Source organism: Ranitomeya variabilis, chromosome 2 (assembly GCF_051348905.1).
Source record: "Ranitomeya variabilis isolate aRanVar5 chromosome 2, aRanVar5.hap1, whole genome shotgun sequence".
Lineage (NCBI taxonomy): Eukaryota > Metazoa > Chordata > Amphibia > Anura > Dendrobatidae > Ranitomeya > Ranitomeya variabilis.
The window spans coordinates 790,572,388-790,596,979 of record NC_135233.1 but is presented as its reverse complement, the minus strand read 5'-3'; the positions used below and the strand labels follow the sequence as shown (position 1 = coordinate 790,596,979).

At 43.4% G+C, this 24,592-nt stretch overlaps 1 protein-coding gene across 2 annotated transcripts in view; it reads right to left on the bottom strand.

Moving 5' to 3' along the window:
• The window catches only part of PHIP (PHIP subunit of CUL4-Ring ligase complex), a 225,043-nt gene that overhangs the window by 134,918 nt on the left and 65,533 nt on the right, over window positions 1–24,592 (bottom strand). For both annotated transcript variants that reach the window (XM_077289845.1, XM_077289846.1), the window contains exons 5-9: window positions 9,465–9,615; window positions 9,283–9,381; window positions 2,581–2,741; window positions 2,201–2,422; window positions 1,903–2,003 (exon numbers count right to left, since the gene is read on the bottom strand). In XM_077289845.1, the coding sequence (XP_077145960.1) occupies window positions 1,903–2,003; window positions 2,201–2,422; window positions 2,581–2,741; window positions 9,283–9,381; window positions 9,465–9,615 (734 nt within the window). The remainder of the gene's footprint in view (window positions 1–1,902; window positions 2,004–2,200; window positions 2,423–2,580; window positions 2,742–9,282; window positions 9,382–9,464; window positions 9,616–24,592) is intronic.

The following is a 24,592-nucleotide window of genomic DNA, read 5'->3' as shown; positions in this document are numbered from 1 at the left end:
CATGATTTACGGCTGCTAGACAGCCTGAAAACATGTGGGAATTCCCTAACATCCCTAACAGGCAACCCCCCACATGTATTCAGCATGTTTAGCAGCCGTAAAACATGCAGCTGAGTTGCCGAAAACTAAATCTCCGAGCACTAATAAATACTTGGATATCACCGAGCAACAATGCTATTCGCTCATCACTAGCGCTGAGCCTTACTGCGATCTTTGGGAGGCAGAATGAAAAAAACTAGGTGACTTTATTCTTCGGGTCACTGCGATTACAGTGATACCAGATTTATATCGGATTTTTATGTTTGGCTGCTGTCACACTAAAAGGCGCTGTTTATTGCGAAAACTAGTTTTTGCATCAAAATATTAAGACAGCTATAATTTTTCCATATTTCAGCAGACAGTCATGTGATGGCTTTTTTTTTTGTGGGACGAGATGACGTTTTTATTGGTACCATATTCGGTAACATGACTTTTTTTTTTATAGCATTCTATTCTGATTTTTGGTAGATAGAATGAACACAAAAGCCATCAATTCAGGAAATGCTTTTTGTTTTGTTTTTTTTCATACCACTCTGCCTGTGGTAAAATTGGTAAATCAGCTTTATTCTTCTGGTCAGTACAATTACAGCGATACCCAATTTATAATCGGGCTTTTTACGTTCTGGCGCTTCTACACAAAAACAATTTTATAGAAAAAAAATCATTTTTGCATCGCTTTATTCTGAGAGCTATAACTTATTTTTCTGCTGATGGAGCTGTATGGCAGCTTGATTTTTGTGGGACAAGATGATGTTTTCAGAGGTACCATTTTTATTTACATTCATCTTTTTGATCACGTTTTATTGCACTTTCTGTTTGGCGCTATAAAGCATTGCTTTTTGCCTTGTTTTTTTATTTATTTTACGGTGTCCACTGAAGGGGTTAACTAGTGGGACAGTTTTATAGAGCGCTTTACGGACGGGCGATACTAAATGTGTACTTTTATGGTTTATTTTTTATTTACATAAATGTATTTATAGGAAAAATATTTGTTTTTTTAGTTTGGATTTAAATTATATATATATATATATATATATATATATATATATATATATATATATATATATATATATATATATATATATATATATATATATATATATATATATATATTTACACTTTTTAATTATTTTTTGGAGACCATCAGAACAACGTGATCGCATTGCGTTGTTCTGATGGAAGCGCTCAGGGAGCCTATTCCCTGTGTGATGCTCATCTATGTCGCTGTCACTACTGACAGCATCAGAGGGGTTAAATGCCCAAAACCGGTGACAGCACCGATTGTGGGCATTGCTGCAGGGTGTCAGCTGTCAGAGCTAACACAGCTCAGTGTGAGATAGCGCGATTGCAGCGCCATACAAATACTGCCGTTTGCGGGAACGCAGCTCCCGCAAAGCAGTATATGTACGGCGGAAGGGGTTAAAACTTTTTTTTTTTTTTTTTTTAATTCTGTGTAATTTTGGCATTAGAACAATCATACTAACCTCAATAATCAAATTTTCAGGTCATTTTTACCATACAATGAAAGCCATAAAGGCAAAACATAAAATATAAATGGCAGAATCACTTTTTATTTAAACACCACTTTATTTCCACTAGGAATTATTTTCCTGTGAAAAATGGCTGCAGGACACTAAGCAAGAACTGGTTCAATTAGAGCCAGCAGGAGGGTGTATACTGCAGAGAAGGAGTTAATCTTTCTATATTCACTTAGTGACCTCCTAGTGGCAGCAGCATAACACCCATGGTCCTGTGTCCCCCAATGAGGCGTAGGAGAAATGGCTGCAGAGGCATGGGTTAAGCTTAATCAAGGCCACTTAAGAAAATAAACTGACAACCAAGAAAGTAACACATAATACTTACTTAAACTTCAGGGTCCCTGCATCCCAAAGCCAGAAGCAAATTGTCCCATCTGCTCCAGTTGAAGAGAGGTATCTCTTAGACCCACTGCACAAGGGGGAGAACTGCAAATTAAAAAAAAGAACACAAAACTGAAAAACAAAAACCTAAACACAAGCTGCAGCTCACCATTGGACCTGAGGTCTCCCAGATAAACCTTTGACTTCTACAAGTTCAGCTTCTTCCTCTGCCTTCACGCAGACCTAACATTTCAATCCTTCTGTAAGTTGATGCGATGATTTACCCTAAAAATATATATTACCTGCAGTGATGTGATGGATGCGCTGTGTCCCTGTAGAATGGCCAGTGGTGCACATGTCCTTAAGCACCATATTCTGATCATTTTGTCACAGCTCCCAGCAGCAATCATGGTGTTTTCATAGTTCACAGCCATGTCAGATATTTCTGCAGCATGCCCTCTTAGCGTGGCAAGAAGACGGCCATCATCTGTTGCCCATATTTTCACAAGGCAGTCATCAGAGCCCTGTAACATTGGATAGCAAACAAAATCAGAAGTGGCGCGCTTTTTTTTTGTTTTTGTTTTTTTAGTGATGCCTTATGCAAAGCAGGTTAACATTTTCGGAAACATCTCAGTTGTGCAACCTCCACTCAAAAAAAAAAAAAAAAATAGAATCAACTTACTGTAAATATCCTTCTACCCGTCCGATCAAACGTTACACAGTAAACAGAGGAGAGATGACCTAAGATCCGCTTGTGCATCTTCATGTGCTGATAGACAGCAGTCGGCACTAATGACTGAAACTTGTACTTTCCATTCAGTTTTCTTGCAAAAAGTGTACTTGCTGTAAGATAAATACCCTCATTAACATAGTTGTTAATATGAAGACAAAGATGCAAAACTTAATTTACAATTTCTACAAGGCACAAAGAGACCATAAACAGATATACTGCTACATATACAGACAGTATATACATAAGTGACAAGTGACCAGGTCACAATAATGACATGCATGCATAATTTTCCAGGTACTATGGCCCCCATTCATCAATTGCAGGGGGATTAAATCACTTTCCTTTTATCTTTTGGTATTAGTTGCTGGTTTTGGCACTAAATTCATAAAAAAAAAAAAAATTATTTAATCTTTAATTGTAATTGCAACTTGGTGTTAAAAGTTGCATAAATTTCACCAAAATGTTGGCGTTCCTGAAAATACACCAGGTGGAACTGGAGATAAATTGCATCAAATTTTGAAGCTTTTTACAAGGTCGCAAGCAATTGATTAATCTTGTGAAAATATCAGAAGTCGCTAAACTCCGCTCACAAAGTGGAAAACAGAAGAAAAAGCAAAGCAAGGCATATATATATATATATATATATATATATATATATATATATATATATATATATATATATATATATATATATATATATATATATATATATATATATAAAATTTATAATGGATTTAACCCCTTAGTGACAGAGCCCATTTGGTACTTAATGACCGAGCCAATTTTTACAATTCTGACCACTGTCACTTTATGAGGTTATAACTCTGGAACGCTTTAACAGATCCTGCTGATTCTGAGACTGTTTTTTCATGACATATTGTACTTCATGTTAGTGGTAACATTTCTTCGATATTACTTGCAATTATTTATGAAAAAAACGGAAATATGGCGAAAATGTTTAAAATTTTGCAATTTTCAAACTTTGTATTTTTGTGCCCTTAAATCAGAGAGATGTGTCACAAAAAATAGTTAATAAATAACATTTCCCACATGTCTACTTTACATCAGCACAATTTTGGAAACAATTTTTTTTTTGTTAGGGAGTTATAAGGGTTAAAAGTTGACCAGCAATTTCTCATTTTTACAACACCATTTTTTTAAGGGACCACATCACATTTGAAGTCATTTTGAGGGGTCTATATGATAGAAAATACCCAAGTGTGACACCATTCTAAAAACTGCACCCCTCAAGCTGCTCAAAACCACATTCAAGAAGTTTATTAACCCTTTACATGCTTCAAAGGAACTGAAACAATGTGGAAGGAAAAAATGAACATTTAACTTTTTTTTGCAAACATTTTACTTCAGAACCATTATTTTTTATTTTCACAAGTGTAAAAACAGAAATTTAACCATAAATTTTGTTGTGCAATTTCTCCTGAATACGCCGATATCCCATATGTGGGGGTAAACCACTGTTTGGGCGCACCGCAGAGCTTGGAAGAGAAGGAGCGCCTTTTGACTTTTTCAATGCAGAATTGGCTGGAATTGAGATTGGACGCCATGTCGCGTTTGGAGAGCCCCTGATGTGCCTAAATAGTGGAAACCCCCCACAAGTAACACCATTTTGGAAACTAGACCCCTTAAGGAACTTATCTAGATGTGTGGTGAGCACTTTAAACCCCCAGGCACTTCACGGAAATTTAAAACGTAGAGCCGTGAAAATAAAAAATCCTTTTTTTCCCCTCAAAAATGATTTTTTTTGCCTGCAATTTTTTATTTTCTCAAGGGTAACAGGAGACATTGGACCCCAAAATCTGTTGACCAGTTTGTCCTGAGTACGCCGATACCCCAAATGTGGGGGGGCACTGTTTGGGCACCCATCGGGGCTCGGAAGGGAAGGAGCGCCGCTTGGAATGCAGACTTTGATGGGATGGTCTGCGGGCGTCATGTTGCATTTGCAGAGCTCCTGATGTACCTAAACAGTAGAAACCCCCCACAAGTGACACCATTTTGGAAACTAGACCCCCCAAAGAGCTTATCTAGATGTGTGGTGAGCACTATGAACCCCCAACTGCTTCACAGAAGTTTATAATGTGGAGGCATGAAAATAAAAAAAATCATTTTTTCCACAAAAATGATCTTTTCACCCCCAAATTTTTACTTTCACAAGGGTAACAGGAGAAATAGGACCCCAAAATGTATTGTGCAATTTATGCTGAGTAGGCTGATACCCCATATGTGGGGGTAAACCACTGTTTGGGCGCATGGCAGAGCTCGGAAGGGAAGGATCGCCGTTTTGGAATGCAGACTTTGAAAGAATGGTCTGCGGGCGTTATGTTGCGTTTGCAGAGCCCCTGATGTACCTAAACAGTAGAAAACCCCCACAAGTGACCCCATTTTTGAAACTAGACCCCCCCCCCCCAAGGAACTTATCTAGATGTGTGGTGAGAACTTTGAATGCCCAAGTGCTTCACAGAAGTTTATAATGCAGAGTCGTGAAAATAAAAAATATTTTTTTTCCACAAAAAAGATTTTTTAGCCCCCAAGTTTTTATTTTCACAAGGGTAACAGGAGAAATTGGACCCCAAAAGTTGTTGTCCAATTTATCCCGAGTATGCTGATGCCCCATATGTGGGGGTAAACCACTGTTTGGGCGCACGGCAGAGCTCAGAAGGGAGGGAGCACCATTTGACTTTTTGAGCGCAAAATTGGCTGTGGCGTTTAGAGACCCCCCGATGTATCTAAACAGTGGAAACCCCCCAATTCTAACTCCAACCCCAACACACTCCTAACCCTAATCCCAACCCGATCCATAATCTTAATCACAACCCTAACGATAATCACAACCCTAACCCCAAAACAACCATAACCCTAATCAGAACACAAAATCCAACACACCCCTAATCCTAATCTCAACCCTAACCTCAAACCTAACCCTAATCCCAATACACCCCTAACCCCAACCCTAATCTTAACCCTAATCCCAAACCTAACCCTAATGCCAACCCTAATCCAAACCCTAATCCCAACTCTAACCCTAACTTTAGCCGCAACCCTAGCCCTAAATTTAGCCCCAACCTTAACCCTAACTTTAGCCCCAACCCTAACCCTAGCCCTAACTTTAGCCCCAACCCTAACACTAAATTTAGCCCCAACCCCAACCCTAAATTTAGCCCCAACCCCAACCCTAAATTTAGCCCAAACCCTAACCCTAATTTTAGCCCCAACTCCTCTAGCTGCCGGCCGGCAGATCATGGCGGGCGCACTGCGCATGCGCCCGCCATTTTCTTACAGGAGGAAGAAGCCGGCGGCCAGGAGAGGACACAGGAGGACCCAGGGACACCGGTAAGTATAACAGGGTCCCCGAATCCCCCTATTTCTCTGTCCTCTGATGTGCGATCACATCAGAGGACAGAGAATTACACGTCGCTTTTGTTTGTTTTTTTTGCAGTCGCCGATAAACAGGTAATTACCGTCGATCGCAAAACAGGGGTGAGTAAAAACCAACCCCGGTCATGTTCTTTGGGGTCTCTGCTACCCCAGGCAGCCGAGACCCCAAAGATTTTCTGGGTGCCGGCCGGCGGGCGCACTGCGCCCGCCATTTTTTGGTCGGAACAAGATGGCGGCGCCCATCGGGAGCCACGAGGAGCACCGGGGGAGACAGGTGAGTATCGGGGGGCTATCGGGGACCCCATTTCTCTGTCCTCTGATGTGCGATCACATCGGAGGACAGAGAAATTAAATAGGAAATCACGTTTGGGTTTTTTTTTTTTGTGACCGCCGGTAAACGGTTAATTACCGGCGATCGCAACTCGGGGGTCGGTAAAAAAAAACCCGAATTATGTTCTCTGGGGTTTCGGCTATCCCCAGTAACCGAGACCCCAGAGAAAATCCAACTCTGGGCGGCACTATTCACTTTTTCCCTTAATTAAAGGCGCAGTGGTTTAAGTACCCTTAACTGCCGCCGTTAAAAGGCGTATCGGCGGTCGTTAAGGGGTTAAAAAAAAGACGTTAATAGAATAAATTGGTTGGAAAAAAATAAACAAACATACAAAACAGAAGGAAAGGCATTGATTAGGGATGAGCAAACAGCTTCGGATAACTCTTTATCCGAATAGCTATAGCGCTTACCGAATTGCTACATCGGATACCTGGAGCGCTCCCGATAGTCAGCTGTTCAGCTCCGCAGCTGCATGTGTCCCGGCTGTGTGACAGTCACAACACAAGCATAAATAGCCTGTTTGTTGGTCTCTTCATGCATATGTTGTGAGAGTCACACAGCCGGGACACATGCAGCTGCGGAGCCAAGCAGCTGATTATCCGGAGCCCTCCAGGTATCCGGGTTTCCTCTGCAGCTATTCGGTAAGCCCTATAGCTATTCGGATAAGGCGTTATCCAAAGCTATTCGCTCATCCCTAGCAATGATGTACTGGAGACTCATCCCAATACACTTATGCATGTGATGCTTTTTGATGACATGTATACAAGCAATCAGTATATTTTAAATATCCATAATGATGAAGTTTTGCAGAGTTTTATTCTGTATCCAAAATCTTTACTCTTGGCCGTAAAAACGTTGCACATAAAATGCAGCCATTTGCTGGCTGCGCTATTTTGCTGTATTTTTCAGAGACCTATAACACGTGTGATTTGTGTAAAGTGCATGTAAACGCCCCCTAAAGTAGTGTGGACGCAACGTGCATATGGGGGGAGGGACACGGCATTAACTCCACACTATTTGTAATTACTATCCAAAGACTTCATGCTTGCCATCTTTTAGGCACCATTAGCATCCATTGATTTTTACAGGGTTTATTGCTCTTGAATTCAGGACTAACACTGGCCTATCGGGTTTCACAGTGGTCTATGATGATTATAGAGATATACCCTCCCTCTTAATTTGCACATGCACTTTAATATGGCATGAAGTTACATATATTATTTTTAACATGTTGAGATGTTTATCATCCCTAGAATATAGTACTATAATACATATCTCTGGTTAAAGGTGTTTAATGGAGTTTTTAGTCATTTGTGTCTCTCACATCGGGTTTTGTACGTGTATATTAATTAAAGCTTTTTGGTTGTTACTCACAAATTGTTTCTAATGGTGCTTATTCTGTTCACTTTGTCACCTATTACTATAGGAGATTATAGTGTAACGGACGGATTATATATTGCTTGCTAGAACTTGAATAATCATTGGATCATTGATTGCTGATAAAGCTACAGACCAGCAGAGGGCAAAAACGACTCTCCACTGACCGGGTTGACCGTCATCTTATTCGAATGTCACTCAGCAACTGCAGGATGAAATCAAGGGACCTACAAAAGGAATGGCAAATGGCAGGTGGGGTGAAGTGCATGGCAAGAACTGTTTGTAACAGGCTCCTAGAGGCGGGACTCAAGTCATGTAAATCTAGAGTAAAGCCTTTCATCAATGAGAAGCAAAGGAGAGCCAGGCTGAAGTTTGCCAAAGACCATAAAGATTGGACCATAGAGGACTGGAGTAAGGTAATATTCTCTAATGAGTCTAATTTTCAGCTTTGCCCAACACCTGGTCGTCTAATGGTTACACGGAGACCTGGAGAGGTGTACAAGCCACAGTGTCTTGCACCCACTGCTAAATTTGGTGCAGGATCAGTGATGATCTGGGGATGCTTCAGCAAGGCTGGATTTGGGCAGGTTGTTCTTTGCGAAGGACGTATGAATCAAGCCGCATACAAGGATATCCTGGAAAAACAGTTGATTCCTTCTGCTCAGGCAATGTTCCCCAACTCTGAGGACTGGTTTTTCCAGTAGGACAATGCGCCATGCCACACAGCTAGGTCAATCAAGGTGTGGATAAAGGACCGCCACATCAAATCCCTGCCATGGCCAGCCCAATCTCCAGACCCGAACCCCATTGAAATCCTCTGGAATGTAATCAAGAGGAAGATGGATAGTCAAGTGCCATCAACCAAAGAAGAACTTTATTACATTTTTGTACCAGGAGTGGCATAAGGTCACCCATAAGCAGTGTGAAAGACTGGTGGAAAGCATGCCAAGACGCATGAAAGCTGTGATTAAAAATCAAGTTTATTCCACAAAATATTGATTTCTGAACTCTTCCCGAGTTAAAACATTAGTATTGTTGTTTCTAAATGATTATGAACTTGTTTTCTTTGCATTATTTGAGGTCTGCAAGCAATGCATTATTTTGTTATAACCATTTATCATTTTCAGAAAATAAATACAAAATTTATTGCTTGGAAAATGGGAGACATGTCAGTAGTTTATAGAATAAAAGAACAATTTGCATTTTACTCAAAAATATACCTATAAAGAGAAAAATCAGACAAGCTGAAAATTTTGCAGTGGTCTCTTAATTTTTGCCAGAGTTGTATGAGATTTCTGTAAATCCCAACCATTTTACTAGAACTGTGAGATGCAGTCTTTTGCGCAGTTAAAATGTGTCAAACTCATTGTGGGAACTCAACCTAACGGATCGCACACACCACCATATACATCAGGCGAGTGTCATCTAATTTTTTATTGGATAGCACTCTGACCAATGTTATACAATGGGGCAGTGCTGATGCACGTTTAGACGCACAAGTGGTAACTATATGGTATGCTCTACTGAATGTTTTTTCGTTCGGCACTCACCCAAGTTTGGTGGGCTTCCATAATTTATTGGCGCCTCTGGGGGCCTTCCATTGTGTAAAGCTGCAAGAGCTGAACCTTTCCACACCACATTTTTGCAACCTAAGGATGAACAGGCAGTAAATTATTTTAAGAATCATACACGTAATTTCGTTGAAAATGAAGGACGTATGGTGTTCTCGTACTTCTGTTTGTTCGCAGCAGCGACTGGCGGCCAGCTCCCAATAGTGTTAGGACTCCGGGAACACTCTGAGGAATCTCTTTCTCTAGGAGTGGTCCTACTCTTTGACATACTTGCAGTAAATGGTCAGGTGCTAAGTGCCTGTAATATTTCACCTAGGGAAAATGGAAACAAAGAAGAAAAAAAAAACACTTTAAAATTTTGTTTGGAAACATCATAACGGCTTCAGATATTCTTCCATCTCCAAATAGAATAAGGCCATAACTGTAGAACTCTTTCTGTACATCCTGTTTAAGGGAAGCTGGCACCAGGATTTTGCCACCTAATATGAGAGCAGTATAATGTAGTCAGAGACCCCAATTCCAGTGGTGTGTCACTTACTTGCTGTAGTGGTTATAAAATCACTACTATATAATCAGAAGATTATTATACATACATAGATGTGAACCGACAGCCAGTGGCTGATACATGCTTCCACGGTTTGGGCAGTATATCAGCTGACAGGTTCCCTTTAACGATCATATACTTTAAGCAACTAAAGTCAAAAGTATAGAATGTCAGGTGCAGACATACGCGAGATTTATTTTTATCTATTGCCATCTTAGCAAATGATCTATATAAAAGTTATGACTTGCAGCTCATTGATTCCTCAAGATGAGACCCCTGCAGAGGAACAATCAGCATCATCAAGAAGGCCTCTCAGTAATTAGATATGGTCCGGAAACCTTGGAACATTTACACTAAATGGACGTTTACAGAAGTCCTAAGTGCCGTTATTATGCAATCACTGCCGCATACAGACCCATGCAGTTTCATTGATCCATACACACATGCATTCTAAAAACTGATGTGTCTGATCCGTGAGACTCACATGTCCTATTCTCATCTGTTTTGTGGATCAGACTTAGTCATTAAAGTCTATGGAGATCCATATAAAACATGGCATACGGAAGTCATTCTTATTTAGTTCAGTGCACAGTTTCATGCATTTTTCACTGATCCATTGTTAAGAGTCAATAGATAAAAGTTCAGAGAGTCTTTGTCTTTTTAAAAACTGTGATAATGACTGCAGATATCAATGCAATAAAGTGCTTCTCCTTTCATTTTATGTGGCAGGTATTTTTTGCAGCACGTGCATGATACAACATAAAATCGCTGGTACTATGCATAGCAGCAGATTTTCACAAGCTAACAATTGAAAATCTACTGGATTTTTGCTATATGAGAATACTCTCTAAAAAGGAGTCATGTCATTCAGATAAATCTATTGACCTGCATATATGGGGTTAATAGCATTAGAAAGGTGCCAGGCTGCCATACTGAAAAATCATGGTGCATTTCGAGATGAATAAAGTTTACTTTTCCCCACAAGCTGCACTTTCAGCACGGCAACCATGCACCTTTTTTAAATGCTATTAAACTATCTAACCCTATATCTGCAGATTAATAGCATTATCCGATGTGACAGATTCCCTGTGAAATTATTTGTAATCAGTATTCTACCAGCAAGTTCCCTTAGGGCACACTTAGAATTCTGATGATAAATACTAATGCAAATAAAGACCTGTCACCTGTCATGGCGGCTAAGTAAATACTTGCACTCAATACAAAACTCTCAGAATGTTTGATTAGGACTTTGCATTATGTTGCTATTATTCCTCCCATAAACTTATGAATCTCGGACATCTGAATGTTACCAAGCCACCAAGAATTTTGTCCTTATACAAGTGGACTACCAGGTCTGACTGGACAATGTCAGACTTCACCCCAGAGTAAAAACGCTAAGGGATTATCCAGTTTTGTCCATTACTTTATTCACCCTGCTTGGGTCTGTAGCAGAGACTCCTCCGCTGCTCACTGTTCAAGTCAATAGCGCTGCAGTCAAGCAGCGAGCTCAGCAGCTTGTGCTGTCAACTTGGGCAAAACTGCTGCACTCATGGATTAGCTGCAGTGCTGGCGACATGACGTCAGTGCTGTACAGAACCAACACAAGGCGCAGTGGCAGAGACTCAGGGTGGTGTTTGTTTGCCTTTTAAACAAACTGCAGATGGGAACAGGGGTTTTCCAAAAACGGAAAACACCTTGAAATTTATTTAGAAACTTACAGTAGAAATAACACGAAAACATGCTCCAGAGATCTTTTACTATGAGAAATGCAATTATTTACTACACAGTCATGTCAGGAGTGGAGACAGGTTCTGACCACAGGAGAGCATGCTTCTCTAAACAGGTCTATGGAGGCCTGGAAACAGCTGAACCTGAAATATATGGCTAAAAAAAGTAGTTTATAAATAATATTTCAATGCTATTAGATACTAAACTACATCTATTAAAACCAAAATGTAATTTATAAAGTACAGTATATTCTTTTTGCAGTGTTGATGAGGAATGCTACAAACATTTTGAAGATTCACGCCTATATCAATAGCTCATAGCAGAGCTGGGCAAATTACAACCCAGTACATCCGAAGGAATGGATATGGTAATGTCCCGCACCCTGTGGCCACTGCTTACTCGGTGTCTCACTTCCACCGGTATCTGCATCCTCAAGAAATTCAGTGGCTTGCTAGTGTTCACCTTCCTTGGTATTTTTCATATTGTGCTACCTGACAACCTGGAATGTCACTTTTTTTGAGGGTTAACATTAGTTCATGTAAAGAACATGAGTACAAATGTGAACATTTGGTATACGCGGCGCGGCTGTGCTATACGCGGCGCGGCTGTGCTATACGCGGCGCGGCTGTGCTATACGCGGCGCGGCTGTGCTATACGCGGCGCGGCTGTGCTATACGCGGCGCGGCTGTGCTATACGCGGCGCGGCTGTGCTATACGCGGCGCGGCTGTGCTATACGCGGCGCGGCTGTGCTATACGCGGCGCGGCTGTGCTATACGCGGCGCGGCTGTGCTATACGCGGCGCGGCTGTGCTATACGCGGCGCGGCTGTGCTATACGCGGCGCGGCTGTGCTATACGCGGCGCGGCTGTGCTATACGCGGCGCGGCTGTGCTATACGCGGCGCGGCTGTGCTATACGCGGCGCGGCTGTGCTATACGCGGCGCGGCTGTGCTATACGCGGCGCGGCTGTGCTATACGCGGCGCGGCTGTGCTATACGCGGCGCGGCTGTGCTATACGCGGCGCGGCTGTGCTATACGCGGCGCGGCTGTGCTATACGCGGCGCGGCTGTGCTATACGCGGCGCGGCTGTGCTATACGCGGCGCGGCTGTGCTATACGCGGCGCGGCTGTGCTATACGCGGCGCGGCTGTGCTATACGCGGCGCGGCTGTGCTATACGCGGCGCGGCTGTGCTATACGCGGCGCGGCTGTGCTATACGCGGCGCGGCTGTGCTATACGCGGCGCGGCTGTGCTATACGCGGCGCGGCTGTGCTATACGCGGCGCGGCTGTGCTATACGCGGCGCGGCTGTGCTATATACGGCGTGGCTGTGCTATATACGGCGTGGCTAGTGTTATATACTACGTGACTGTGCTATACACTACATGGCTGCTATATACTACGCGGCCGGCCGTGACCAATCAGCGATATTTCCGTGGGATTTAAACACCGCTTCATTGATTAGTCGTGCCCGGCCAACCGCGACCAATCAGCGAAACGCAGTCCGGCCATGAATTGGTCCTGGATTTCAACGCTTTGCTGATTGGTCGCGGCCAGCCGGGCACGACCAATCAGCGATATTGGCGCGGAATTTAACCCCCACTCACAGCGCGACGTACATACATACATATTCTACAATACCCTATGCGTTATAATCGGGCCACCGTTTAGTTCAGTATAAGTATTTAGACCCTTTGCTCAGTATTGAGTAGAAGCACCCTTTCGAGCTAGAACAGCCATGAGTCTTCTTGGGAATGATGCAACAAGTTTTTCACACCTGGATTTCAGGATCCTCTGTAGTGATGAGCGAGTATACTCGTTACTCAGGCTCGAGTATTTGTTAGTGTTCGGAGATTTAGTTTTCATTGCCGCAGTTGAATGATTTACAGCTATTAGCCAGCCTGAGTACATGTGGGGGTTGCCTGGTTGCTAGGGAATCCTCACATGTAATCAAGCTGGTTAATATCTGTAAATCATTCAACTGAGGCGATGAAAGCTTAATCTCCAAACACTAACAAATACTCGGAGACCACCTGAGCAACGAGTATATTCGCTCATCACTAAGGGTACCGTCACACAGTACCATTTACATCGCTACGACGGCACGATTCGTGACGTCGCAGCGTCGTATGATTATCGCTCCAGCGTCGTAGACTGCGGTCACACGTTGCAGTCACGGCGCTGGAGCGATGCCAAAGTGCCCAGGTAACCAGGGTAAACATCAAGTTACTAAGCGCAGGGCCGCGCTTAGTAACCCGATGTTTACCGTGGTTACCAGCGTAAAAGTAAAAAAAAAAAAACAGTACATACTCACCATCTGATGTCCGTCAGGTCCCTTGCCGTCTGCTTCCTGTTCTGACTGAGATCCGGCCGTACAGTGAGAGCAGAGCGCAGCGGCGACGTCACCGCTGTGATCTGCTCTCACTTTCCGGCCGGCAGACAGTCAGAGCGGAAAGCAGACTGCAAGGGACCTGACGGACATCAGATGGTGTGTATGTACTGTTTTTTTTTTTTTTACTTTTACGCTGGTAACCACGGTAAACATCGGGTTACTAAGCGCGGCCCTGCGCTTAGTAACCCGATGTTTACCCTGGTTACCAGCGAACGCATCGCTGGATCGCTGTCACACACAACGATCCAGCGATGACAGCGGGAGATCCAGCCACGAAAGAAAGTTTCAAACGATGTGCTACGACGTACGATTCTCAGCTGGGTGCCTGATCGCAGTAGCGTGTCAGACACTGCGAGATCGTAACGATATCGCTAGAACGTCACGAATCGTGCCGTCGTAGCGATAAAAATGCCACTGTGTGACGGTACCCTAATCCTCTACCATTCTTCCTTACACATCCGCTCCAGTTCCGTCAGGTTGGGTGGTGATTGTTGGTGGACAGCCATTTTCAAGTCTCTCCAGAGATGCTCAATTGGGTTTAGGTCAGGGCTCTAGCTGGGCCAGTCAAGAATGGTCACAGAGTTGTTCTGAAGCCACTCCTTTGTTATTTTAGCTGTGTGCTTAGGGTCATTGTCTTGTTGGAAGGTGAACCTTTGGCCAAGTCTGAGGTCCAGAGCACCCTGGAAGACGTTTTCATCCAGGATATCTCTGTACTTGGCCGCATTCATGTTTCCTTCAATAGCAACCAGTCATCCTGTCCCTGCAGCTGAAAAACACCCCCACAGCATGATGCTGCCACCACGTTTCACTGCTGGGATTGTATTGGGCAGGTGATGAGCAGTGCCTGGTTTTCTCCACACATACCGCTTAGAATTATCACCAAAAAGGTCTATCTTCATCTCATCAGACCAGAGAATCTTATCTCTCAGTCTGTGAGTCCTTCATGTGTTTTTTAGCAAACGCTATGCGGGCCACTCTCCCATAAAGGCCTGACTGGTGGAGGGCTGCAGTGATAGTTTACTTTGTGGAACTTTCTCCCATCTCCCTACTGCATCTCTGGAGCTCAGCCACAGTGATCTTGGGGTTCTTCTTTGCCTCTCTCACCAAGGCTCTTCTCCCACAATTGCTCAGTTTGGCTGGACGGCCAGGTTTAGGAAGACTTCTGGTGGCCCCAAACTTCTTCCATTTAAGGATTATGGAGGCCACTGTGCTCTTAGGAACCTTGAGTACTGCAGAAATTCTGTTGTAACCTTGGAGAGTTCTGTGTCTTGCCACAATTCTGTCTCTGAGCTCCTTGGCCAGTTCCTTTGACTTCATGATTCTCATTTGGTCTGACATGCACTGTGAGGTCTTAGGGTACCGTCACAAAGTACCATTTTAATCGCTACGACGGCACGATCCGTGACGTCGCAGCGATCGTATGAATATCGCTCCAGCGTCGTAGACTGCGGTCACACGTTGCAATCACGGCGCTGGAGCGATACCGAAGTCCCCGGTAACCAGGGTAAACATCGGGTAACTAAGCGCAGGGCCGCGCTTAGTAACCCGATGTTTACCCTGGTTACCAGCGTAAACGTAAAAAAAACAAACAGTACATACTTACATTCTGGTGTCTGTCCCTGGCGTTCTGCTTCTCTCCACTGTGTAAGCGCCATAGCCGGAAAGCACAGCGGTGACGTCAGACGTCACCGCTGTGCTCGCTTTCCGGCCGGCGCTCACACTGCAGAGAAGCTGAGACGCCGGAGGACAGACACCGGAATGTGAGTATGTACTGTTTGTTTTTTTTACGTTTACGCTGGTAACCACGGTAAACATCGGGTTACTAAGCGCGGCCCTGCGCTTAGTTACCCGATGTTTACCCTGGTTACAAGCGAACACATCGCTGGATCGCTGTCACACACAACGATCCAGCGATGTCAGCGGGTGATCAAGCGACGAAAGAAAGTTCCATACGATCTGCTACGACGTACGATTCTCAGCAGGATCCCTGATCGCTGCTGCGTGTCAGACACACGTCACGAATCGTACCGTCGTAGCGATCAAAATGGTACTGTGTGACGGTACCCTTACACAGGCGTGTGCCTTTCCAAATCAAGTCCTATCAGTTTAATTAAACACAGGAGGACTCCAATGAAGGAGTAGAACCAACTCAAGGAGGATCACAAGGAAATGGGACAGCATGTGACTTAAACATGAGTTTCTGAGCAAAGGGTCTGAATACTTACAACCATGTGATATTTCAGTTTTTCTTTAATAAATAAGCAAAAATTTCTACATTTGTTTTTTCAGTCAAGATGGGGTGCAGAGTGTACATTAACGAGAAAAAAAAATGAACTTTTTGGAATTTACCAAATGGCTACAATGAAACAAAGTTAAAAATTTAAAGGGGTCTGAATACTTTCCGTACCCACTGTATAAGAATTTTACTACAACCTTACTATGTGGGTCTCCTGCGTTTTATTTAACAATGATAAACTTTTTCTATTAGCCCTTTTAGGAGTGTTACCACTCTGGGAAAAATGGCTAGTTAAAGTATGACAATGGCCTGCATGTTAAAATACCACATCGTACCAGCAGAGTAAACATATACTTAGCCTCTAGATTCCACACCACTTGATGTAAATAAATTTCCTTTAACACCCGTATAGGTACGTCCGTCCATACTCTCATCCCTGCCGTTGACGCAGACTCTGGCGCTGAGCCAGCATCTTTACCTGCACAGTACAGTTGATCTGATCCGCTGTCATGTGCCTCAAACAGCTGCGGGTGCATCAGAGATCCACCCGTGGCTGTAAACCAGTTTAATGCCGGAGTCAAACACTGACGGCATTTAACATGTGCCAGCCGTAAACGCGTCGCAAGTTCCACCCACCAGCGCCCAGTCACGTGATTGTGGGGCGCCGATGAGTTATGACAGTTGGAGATCTGCAGAAGACCTCCATGCCCGTCATTGAGGTCAGCATTCACTGGAGATTGTGAGTTTGCGACACATAGCAGGACTTCAGCATTGCCATGTGTTGCATAGGCGCTAAGAAGATAGCAGCTTCCAGTCTCCTAAGGGAAAAATTGAAGGCAGTAAAAAAAAAAGTAGAAAGGAAAAAAAAAAAAAAAAAAAAAAAAAGGAAATTATTAAAAAGAAAAAAATATATATAAATATTATATATTTTGGACGCAGCTCCGAAACGTGCGTCGCACTGCATCTGGGACGGCCATTTTTCCTGTTACCAGGTATTATTTTATTTCCCAGCATCTCTCTCATGGCTTTGGGCTACTTTCACTTAAGAGTGGCTATTTTGCACATGATTTTTATAGTCAGCCCTCCTCAGCCATGTTTTCCTGATTGGGGGATTTAGGATCATTATCTCCATTAGTGCACAACCATTTGAGAATGTGATTGGATATAGCATTGTATATTAGCCAGTATATTATTTTTAATTTTATTGATTCATGGTTCAGCGTTATTTATGATTGGATATATCTTTGATTCATTTCTTATACTCAAATATTCAATTATTTATCATCACTTTATAATCCAATATAATTATTGCTATCCACATATATACTATTTTACGGTATTTTCAGGATATACTTTGTGCGGTCCCTGACTTATTATGGCATTATCTCTAAGATTTTTATTTATTTTATTGTTGTGCGGGCACTCTTGCACTTGTATCAATATGCCATTTACCTCAATAAAGGCATTTTTTACAAATAGTTATTTTCCACTTTTTGCCCCTTTTATTTTATTTATATTGCATGTCCTGTGGGCTCTTTTTGGTGTTTCAACCCGAATGGTCGGCCATTCAAATTGCTGGCCGTAGTCGCTCACTGTAACAAAGGGGGGGGGAATCAGAATTACTTAACATTGTGAAAACGGGCGATCAAAACATTGTGTCTACCCCAAAATGGTGTCAATAAAAACATCAGCTTGGTGCAAAAAAAAATAAGCCCTCACCTAGCCCCAAATGACGAAAAGTGAAGAAACTACAGGACTTGAAAAAAAATGGAGACATAAGTTTTTGGGGTTTTTTTCTTACAAATTTGGGAATTTTTTTTTCAACCTATACATATTTCATATCTGTATACTCTTACTGACCTGGGGAATCAAATTGCCAGGTCAGTTTTAGCATTTGGTGAACATAACTACAAAACCTATCACTAACTTCTGGCACAGTCCCTTCTGCTTTCAAACATGCCACAATCACGCCTATCCTTAAAAAGCCAACCCTCGACCCAACAGCTATGTCCAGCTATCGCCCAATATCGCTGCTCCCATTCACTTTCAAACTCTTGGAGCAGCACATCCATGCTGAACTTTCCTCCCACCTCTCATCCAACTTGCTCTTTGACAATCTACAATCTGGTTTCCGCCCCCATCACTCAACTGAGACAGCCCTGACCCAAATTACTGTCGACCTACTTACAGCCAAAGCTAACGGACAATACTTCGTACTCCTCCTTCTAGACCTGTCCTCTGCTTTTGACACAGTTGACCACTGCCTCCTACTACAGATCCTCTCCTCCTTTGGCATCAAAGACCTTGCCCTATCCTGAATCTCCTCACAACTTTCCAACCGCACATTCAGCGTCTCCCACTCCCACACTACCTCCTCATCCCACCCTCTCTCAGTTGGAGTCCCCCAAGGCTCTGTTCTAGGATGCCTACTCTTCTCAATCTACACACTTGGCCTGGGACAACTCATAAAGTCCCATGGATTACAGTCCCACCTTTATGCTGATGACACTCAGATCTACCTTTCTGGACCAGATGTCACCTATTGTCCAGATTCCCGGATTGTCTATCAGCCATATGCTCCTTTTTCTCTTGCTTCCTCAAAGTCAATGTGGACAAATCTGAACTCATCATTTTTCCTCCATCTCATAGATCTTCCATCTATCAACCTATCTATCGCAATTAACGGCATCACGCTTTCCCCCGTACCGGAAGTCCACTGCATCAGAGTAACCCTTGACTCTGCCCTGTCTTTTAAACCGCACATCCAAGCTCTCTCCACCTCCTGTTGCCTCCAGCTCAAAAATATCTCCAGAATCCGTCCTTTCCTCTACCGTCAATCTACTAAAATGCTTGTGCATGCCCTCATCATCTCCCGCCTTGACTACTGCAACATCCCTTTCTGTGGCCTCCCTGCTAACAGCCTTGCACCTCTCCAGTCCATCCTTAACTCTGCTGCCCGACTAATTCATCTCCCTCCTCGCTACTCCTCCGCTTCCCATCTCTGCATATCTCTTCACTGGCTCCCATTCCCTCAGCGTATCCAGTTCAAATTACTAATACTGACCTACAAAACCATCCATAACCTGTCTCCTCCATATATCTCTGAACTAATCTTCCCTCACGTAATCTCCGGTCCTCCCAAGACCTCCTTCTCTCCTCCACACTTATCCGCTCCTCACCCAACCGCCTTCAAGACTTCTCCAGAATATCCCCCATCCTCAAATTCTTTGCCCCAACACATCCGACTATCAACCACATTCGGATCCTTCAGACGGAACCTGAAAACCCATCTCTTCAGGAAAGCCTACAGCCTGCACTGACCCCGCTGCCTCCTCACCACCACTGAAGCTACCGCCTCACCAACACCGGTGCTCCAACAACCCTCAACCTATTGTCTCCATCCCCATAATCCTGCAGAATGTAAGGGTACCGTTACACAAAACGATTTACCAACGATCACGACCAGCGATACGACCTGGCCGTGATCGTTGGTATGTCGTGTGGTCGCTGGAGAGCTGTCACACAGACAGCTCTCCAGCGACCAACGATGCCGAAGGCCCCGGGTAACCAGGGTAAACATCGGGTTACTAAGCGCAGGGCCGCGCTTAGTAACCCGATGTTTACCCTGGTTACCATCGTAAATGTAAAAAAAAAAAAAACCGTACATACTCACATTCCGGTGTCCGTCAGGTCCCTCGCCGTCTGCTTCCCGCACTGACTGAGTGCCGGCCGTAAAGTGAAAGCAGAGCACAGTGGTGACGTCACCGCTGTGCTCTGCTTTTACTTTCCGGCCGGCAGTCAGTCAGTGCGGGAAGCAGACGGCTAGGGACCGTCATGACGGACACCGGATTGTGAGTATGTACGGTTTGGTTTTTTTTTACATTTACGATGGTAACCAGGGTAAACATCGGGTTACTAAGCGCGGCCCTGCGCTTAGTAACCCGATGTTTACCCTGGTCACAAGCGAACGCATCGCTGGATCGGTGTCACACACACCGATCCAGCGATGACAGCGGGAGATCCAGCGACAAAATGAAGTTCCAAACGATCTGCTACGACGTACGATTCTCAGCAGGGTCCCTGATCGCTGCTGCGTGTCAGACACAGCGATATCGTATGGATATCGCTGGAACGTCACGGATCGTACCGTCGTAGCGACAAAAGTGCCACTGTGAGACGGTACCCTAAGCCTGCAAGGGCAGGGTCCTCACCCCTCTATCAGTCTGTCATTGTTAGTTTGCTTATTGTAAGGGATATCAGTAATTTGTATGTAACCCCTTCTCATGTACAGCACCATGGAATTAATGGTGCTATATAAATAAATAACAACAATAAAAACACAAAAAAACTACAGTGTAATTGTACTTTTTTTTTTTTTGCCATTTCCCCAGTATGCTATATGGTAAAAATAAATGGTGTCATTCCAAAGTACAACTCTCCCGCAAAAAAAGCAAAACCTAAAAAAAAAAAAAAAAAAAAAAAAAAGGGAAAACTGCAAGGTGGTGAAGGGATTGATAACCTAATGATCATATAAAAAGCTCTAGCATGTGTTTTTATCTCAATTTGCAGGATTTGTTCAGGAAAACCTACAATAAGTCAATATGAACAAAACTAGATTTCAGATTGGCGTCAATTTATTGTTTAAGAAAACCAAGCAGCAGCAGGTGCTTTATTTCCTGATGGTCCTAGGGGGCTTGTTTGTGGTACCGCAGTCTTGATGGAAAGAAAAAAAAAACAAAATACTGTAGCTGCTTCCAAGGGCTAACAAGGGAATAGCAACATGTTTACATAGGAATAATAAATACTCGTTTCTAAAACAGGAGGAGGCAGTAAGCTCAAAGCAGAACATATACTGCATATTTTTATTTCCTCGACTATTCATGAAAACATGAAGATAAGAGAATAAAAACTGGTGTTGGATTAGTAATTGTCAGCATCACATTTACCGCAATGTTAACATTACATAGGGGCAATTTACTGTACAACAGCTCCTACTCTTGATACACTTGAGGATTGAGGAGATCTTTACTAATTGATTAAACAAAAGAAATTCAAAGGGGTGTTTAATCCCAAACCAACAGTATAAACATACATCCATTTCAAATAGTAAAATTATTAAAAAAAAATAAAAATAAACTACAAGCCTCACTAATTTGTGGAAAATTGCCAATCGAGGGAAAGAAAAAAAAGATGGTTGGGGGGGGCCATGCAGGGTGGGCTTCAAAGTCTAAAAAAGCTAGGTGACTGACAGCAGAACAGTCTGAAGGTTTGGAGCCATCCTGCACCCCCTTTTTTTCTGTTTCCCAAGTGTTGCTCATATTATATTGATCATGTCAGTTACCTATATGCAGGGCCACATCTCTGCGTGAGGATGGCAAAACTGAGAAAACCGTATGTAGAACCCATGAGGATTGACACTCTACTCAGGGAAATTATAGGCAAATCTCCACTTAGATTCTCATTTTAAAGGCTAAGGAACATATTGAGCTTGATGTAATGTAGAGGTTACTTTACCATCTGTAGAATGTGATGTTTAGTTCCCATGTGCGGTGCTGATAAATAATTTAGCAGCACATTAGTATTACATGTACATGTGTTCAGTTATATATCTTAAATAAATATAACCATGTCAAACTATTTTAAGCATCTAAATTTATGACAAGACGCTTAAGATTATTGAAAGAATTAACAATTAAGTTTAAAAAAAATCATGATAAATTTTGTATCATTCTGATTAATTTGGTGCGAAAACCTGCCAGTGCCCAAATAATTAATGCAAAGTTATTTTATTAACTAAAATCTCCCTATTAAAATGGCAGAAAAGGAAAATTTAAAGGGGTACTCTGGCGAGATAAAACATTTTTGTACTGTTCCTGCCCTCGCACTATAAAGATGAGATGCCCAGTGCACTTCAATTATCTTTATAACACTTGTAATTCTGTGTGACAGCAGCTGCTCCTCACTGCTTCCCCCTCCCGTCTGGGACAGTGCATAACACACCAGTGTGCAGCCCCCCCCACCCCCTGTGAGCCAACTATCAAGTCAGTGAGTTCCGCATCCAATTTTAATGTGGATACCCTCAAATGAAAGCTGAAAGCCTGAACTTCAACTGCATCTGAATTGTTTTGTTTAAAATTCATTGTGGTAATGTCTATAACCAAAATTAGAAAAATGTTCTCTGTCCAAATATATATGGACTTCACTGTAAGTAAAATATATGTATATCTTTTATTTTTTTTTCTTCCCAATAGAGTAGTCTAAATTCCCTTTAAAGGGAGCCTGTCAAACCCCCCTCCCCAGTCGTTTCAAACTATAAGAGCCACCTTGTGCATCAGTAATGCTGCATTCTGACAGGGTGGCTCTTTTAGGTCTGGGTGCTGTAACTTGAGAAATAATCAGTTTTATAATTTGTCTGAAATACCTGCTCCTCAGTCAAGTGGGCTGGCGTTTCCCCCCTGCTTCAGACAGCACACAGCTGTCACTCACATCTTCTTGGCACCGCCTCCTCCTCACCGCTGTTTTCAAAAGTAGCCGGCGCCTGCGCTCTTATCCCCTGCCTGGTGCAGGCGCAGTGAGCGCTGGCCGTCTGTCCTCATATGCAGTCCAGCTGACTGCGCCTGCGCGGCCGCCCTGCCGGTGAATCCCAGCCCCGCAGTGACTTATGATTTATTCACATTGCGGGGCTGGGAATCACAGGCAGGTCGGCCGCACAGGCGCAGTCAGCTGGACTGCATATGAGGACAGACGGCCAGCGCTCACTGCGCCTGCACCAGGCAGGGGATAAGAGCGCAGGTGCCGGCTACTTTTGAAACCAGCGGTGAGGAGGCGGCGGTGCCCGGCGCCAAGAAGATGTGAGTGACAGCTGTGTGCTGTCTGAAGCAGGGGGAAACGCTGGCCCACTTGACTGAGGAGCGGGTATTTCAGACAAATTATAAAACTGATTATTTCTCAAGTTACAGCACCCAGAACTAAAAGAGCCACCTTGTCAGAATGCAGCATTACTGCTGCACAAGGTGGCTCTTTTAGTTTGAAACGACTGGGCGGGGGGTGACAGGTTCCCTTTAACCCCTTCATGACCGTGGGATTTTCCGTTTTTCCGTATTAGTTTTTCACTCCCCTCCTTCCCAGAGCCATAACTTTTTTATTTTTCCGTCAATTTAGCCATGTGAGGGCTTATTTTTTGCGGGACGAGTTGTACTTTTGAACGACATCATTGGTTTTACCATGTCGTGTACTAGAAAACGGGAAAAAAATTCCAAGTGCGGTGAAATTGCAAAAAAAGTGCAATCCCCACTTGTTTTTTGCTTGGCTTTTTTTGCTAGGTTCACTAAATGCTAAAAATGACCTGCCATTATGATTCTCCAGGTCATTACGAGTTCATAGACACCTAACATGACTAGGTTGTTTTTTACCTAAGTGGTGAAAAAAAATTCCAAACTTTGCTTAAAAACAAAAATAAAAAATAAAATTGCGCCATTTTCCGACACTCGTAGCGTCTACATTCATGATCTGGGGTCGGTTGAGGGCTTATTTTTTGCGTGCCGAGCTGGCGTTTTTAATGATACCATTTTGGTGCAGATACGTTCTTTTGATCGCCCGTTATTGCATTTTAATGCAATGTCACGGCGACCAAAAAAACGTAATTCTGGCGTTTCGGATTTTTTTCTCATTACGCCGTTTAGCGATCAGGTTAATGCTTTTTTTATTATTGATAGATTGGGCGATTCTGAACGTGGCGATACCAAATATGTGTAGCTTTGATTTTTTTTTTTATTGATTTATTTTGATTGGGGCGAAAGGGGGGTGATTTAAACTTATGTTTTTTTATTTTTTTCACATTTTAACTTTTTTTTTTTTACTTTTGCCATGCTTCAATAGCCTCCATGGGAGGCTAGAAGCAGGCACAACTCGATCGCCTCTGCTACATAACAGCAATCATCAGATCGCTGCTATGCAGCAGAAAATCAGGTGTGCTGTGAGTGCCGACCACAGGGTGGCGCTCACAGCTACCGACGATCAGTAACCATAGAGGTCTCAAGGACCTCTATGGTTACAATACTGAAGCATCGCCGACCCCCGATCATGTGACGGGGGTCTGCGATGACGTCATTTCCGGCCGCCCGGCCGGATGCGGTAGTTAAATGCCGCTGTCTGCGTTTGACAGCGGCATTTAACTAGTTAATAGCGGCGGGTGAATCGCGATTTCACCCTCCGCTATTGCGGGCACATGTCAGCTGTTCAAAACAGCTGACATGTCCCGGCTTTGATGCGGGCTCACCGCGGAGCCCTGCATCAAAGCAGGGGACCTGACGTCGGACGTACTATCCCGTCCGACGTCAGGAAGGGGTTAAGCAGCCCTGCTCTTAAATATATGACAAAGTAATGGTATACT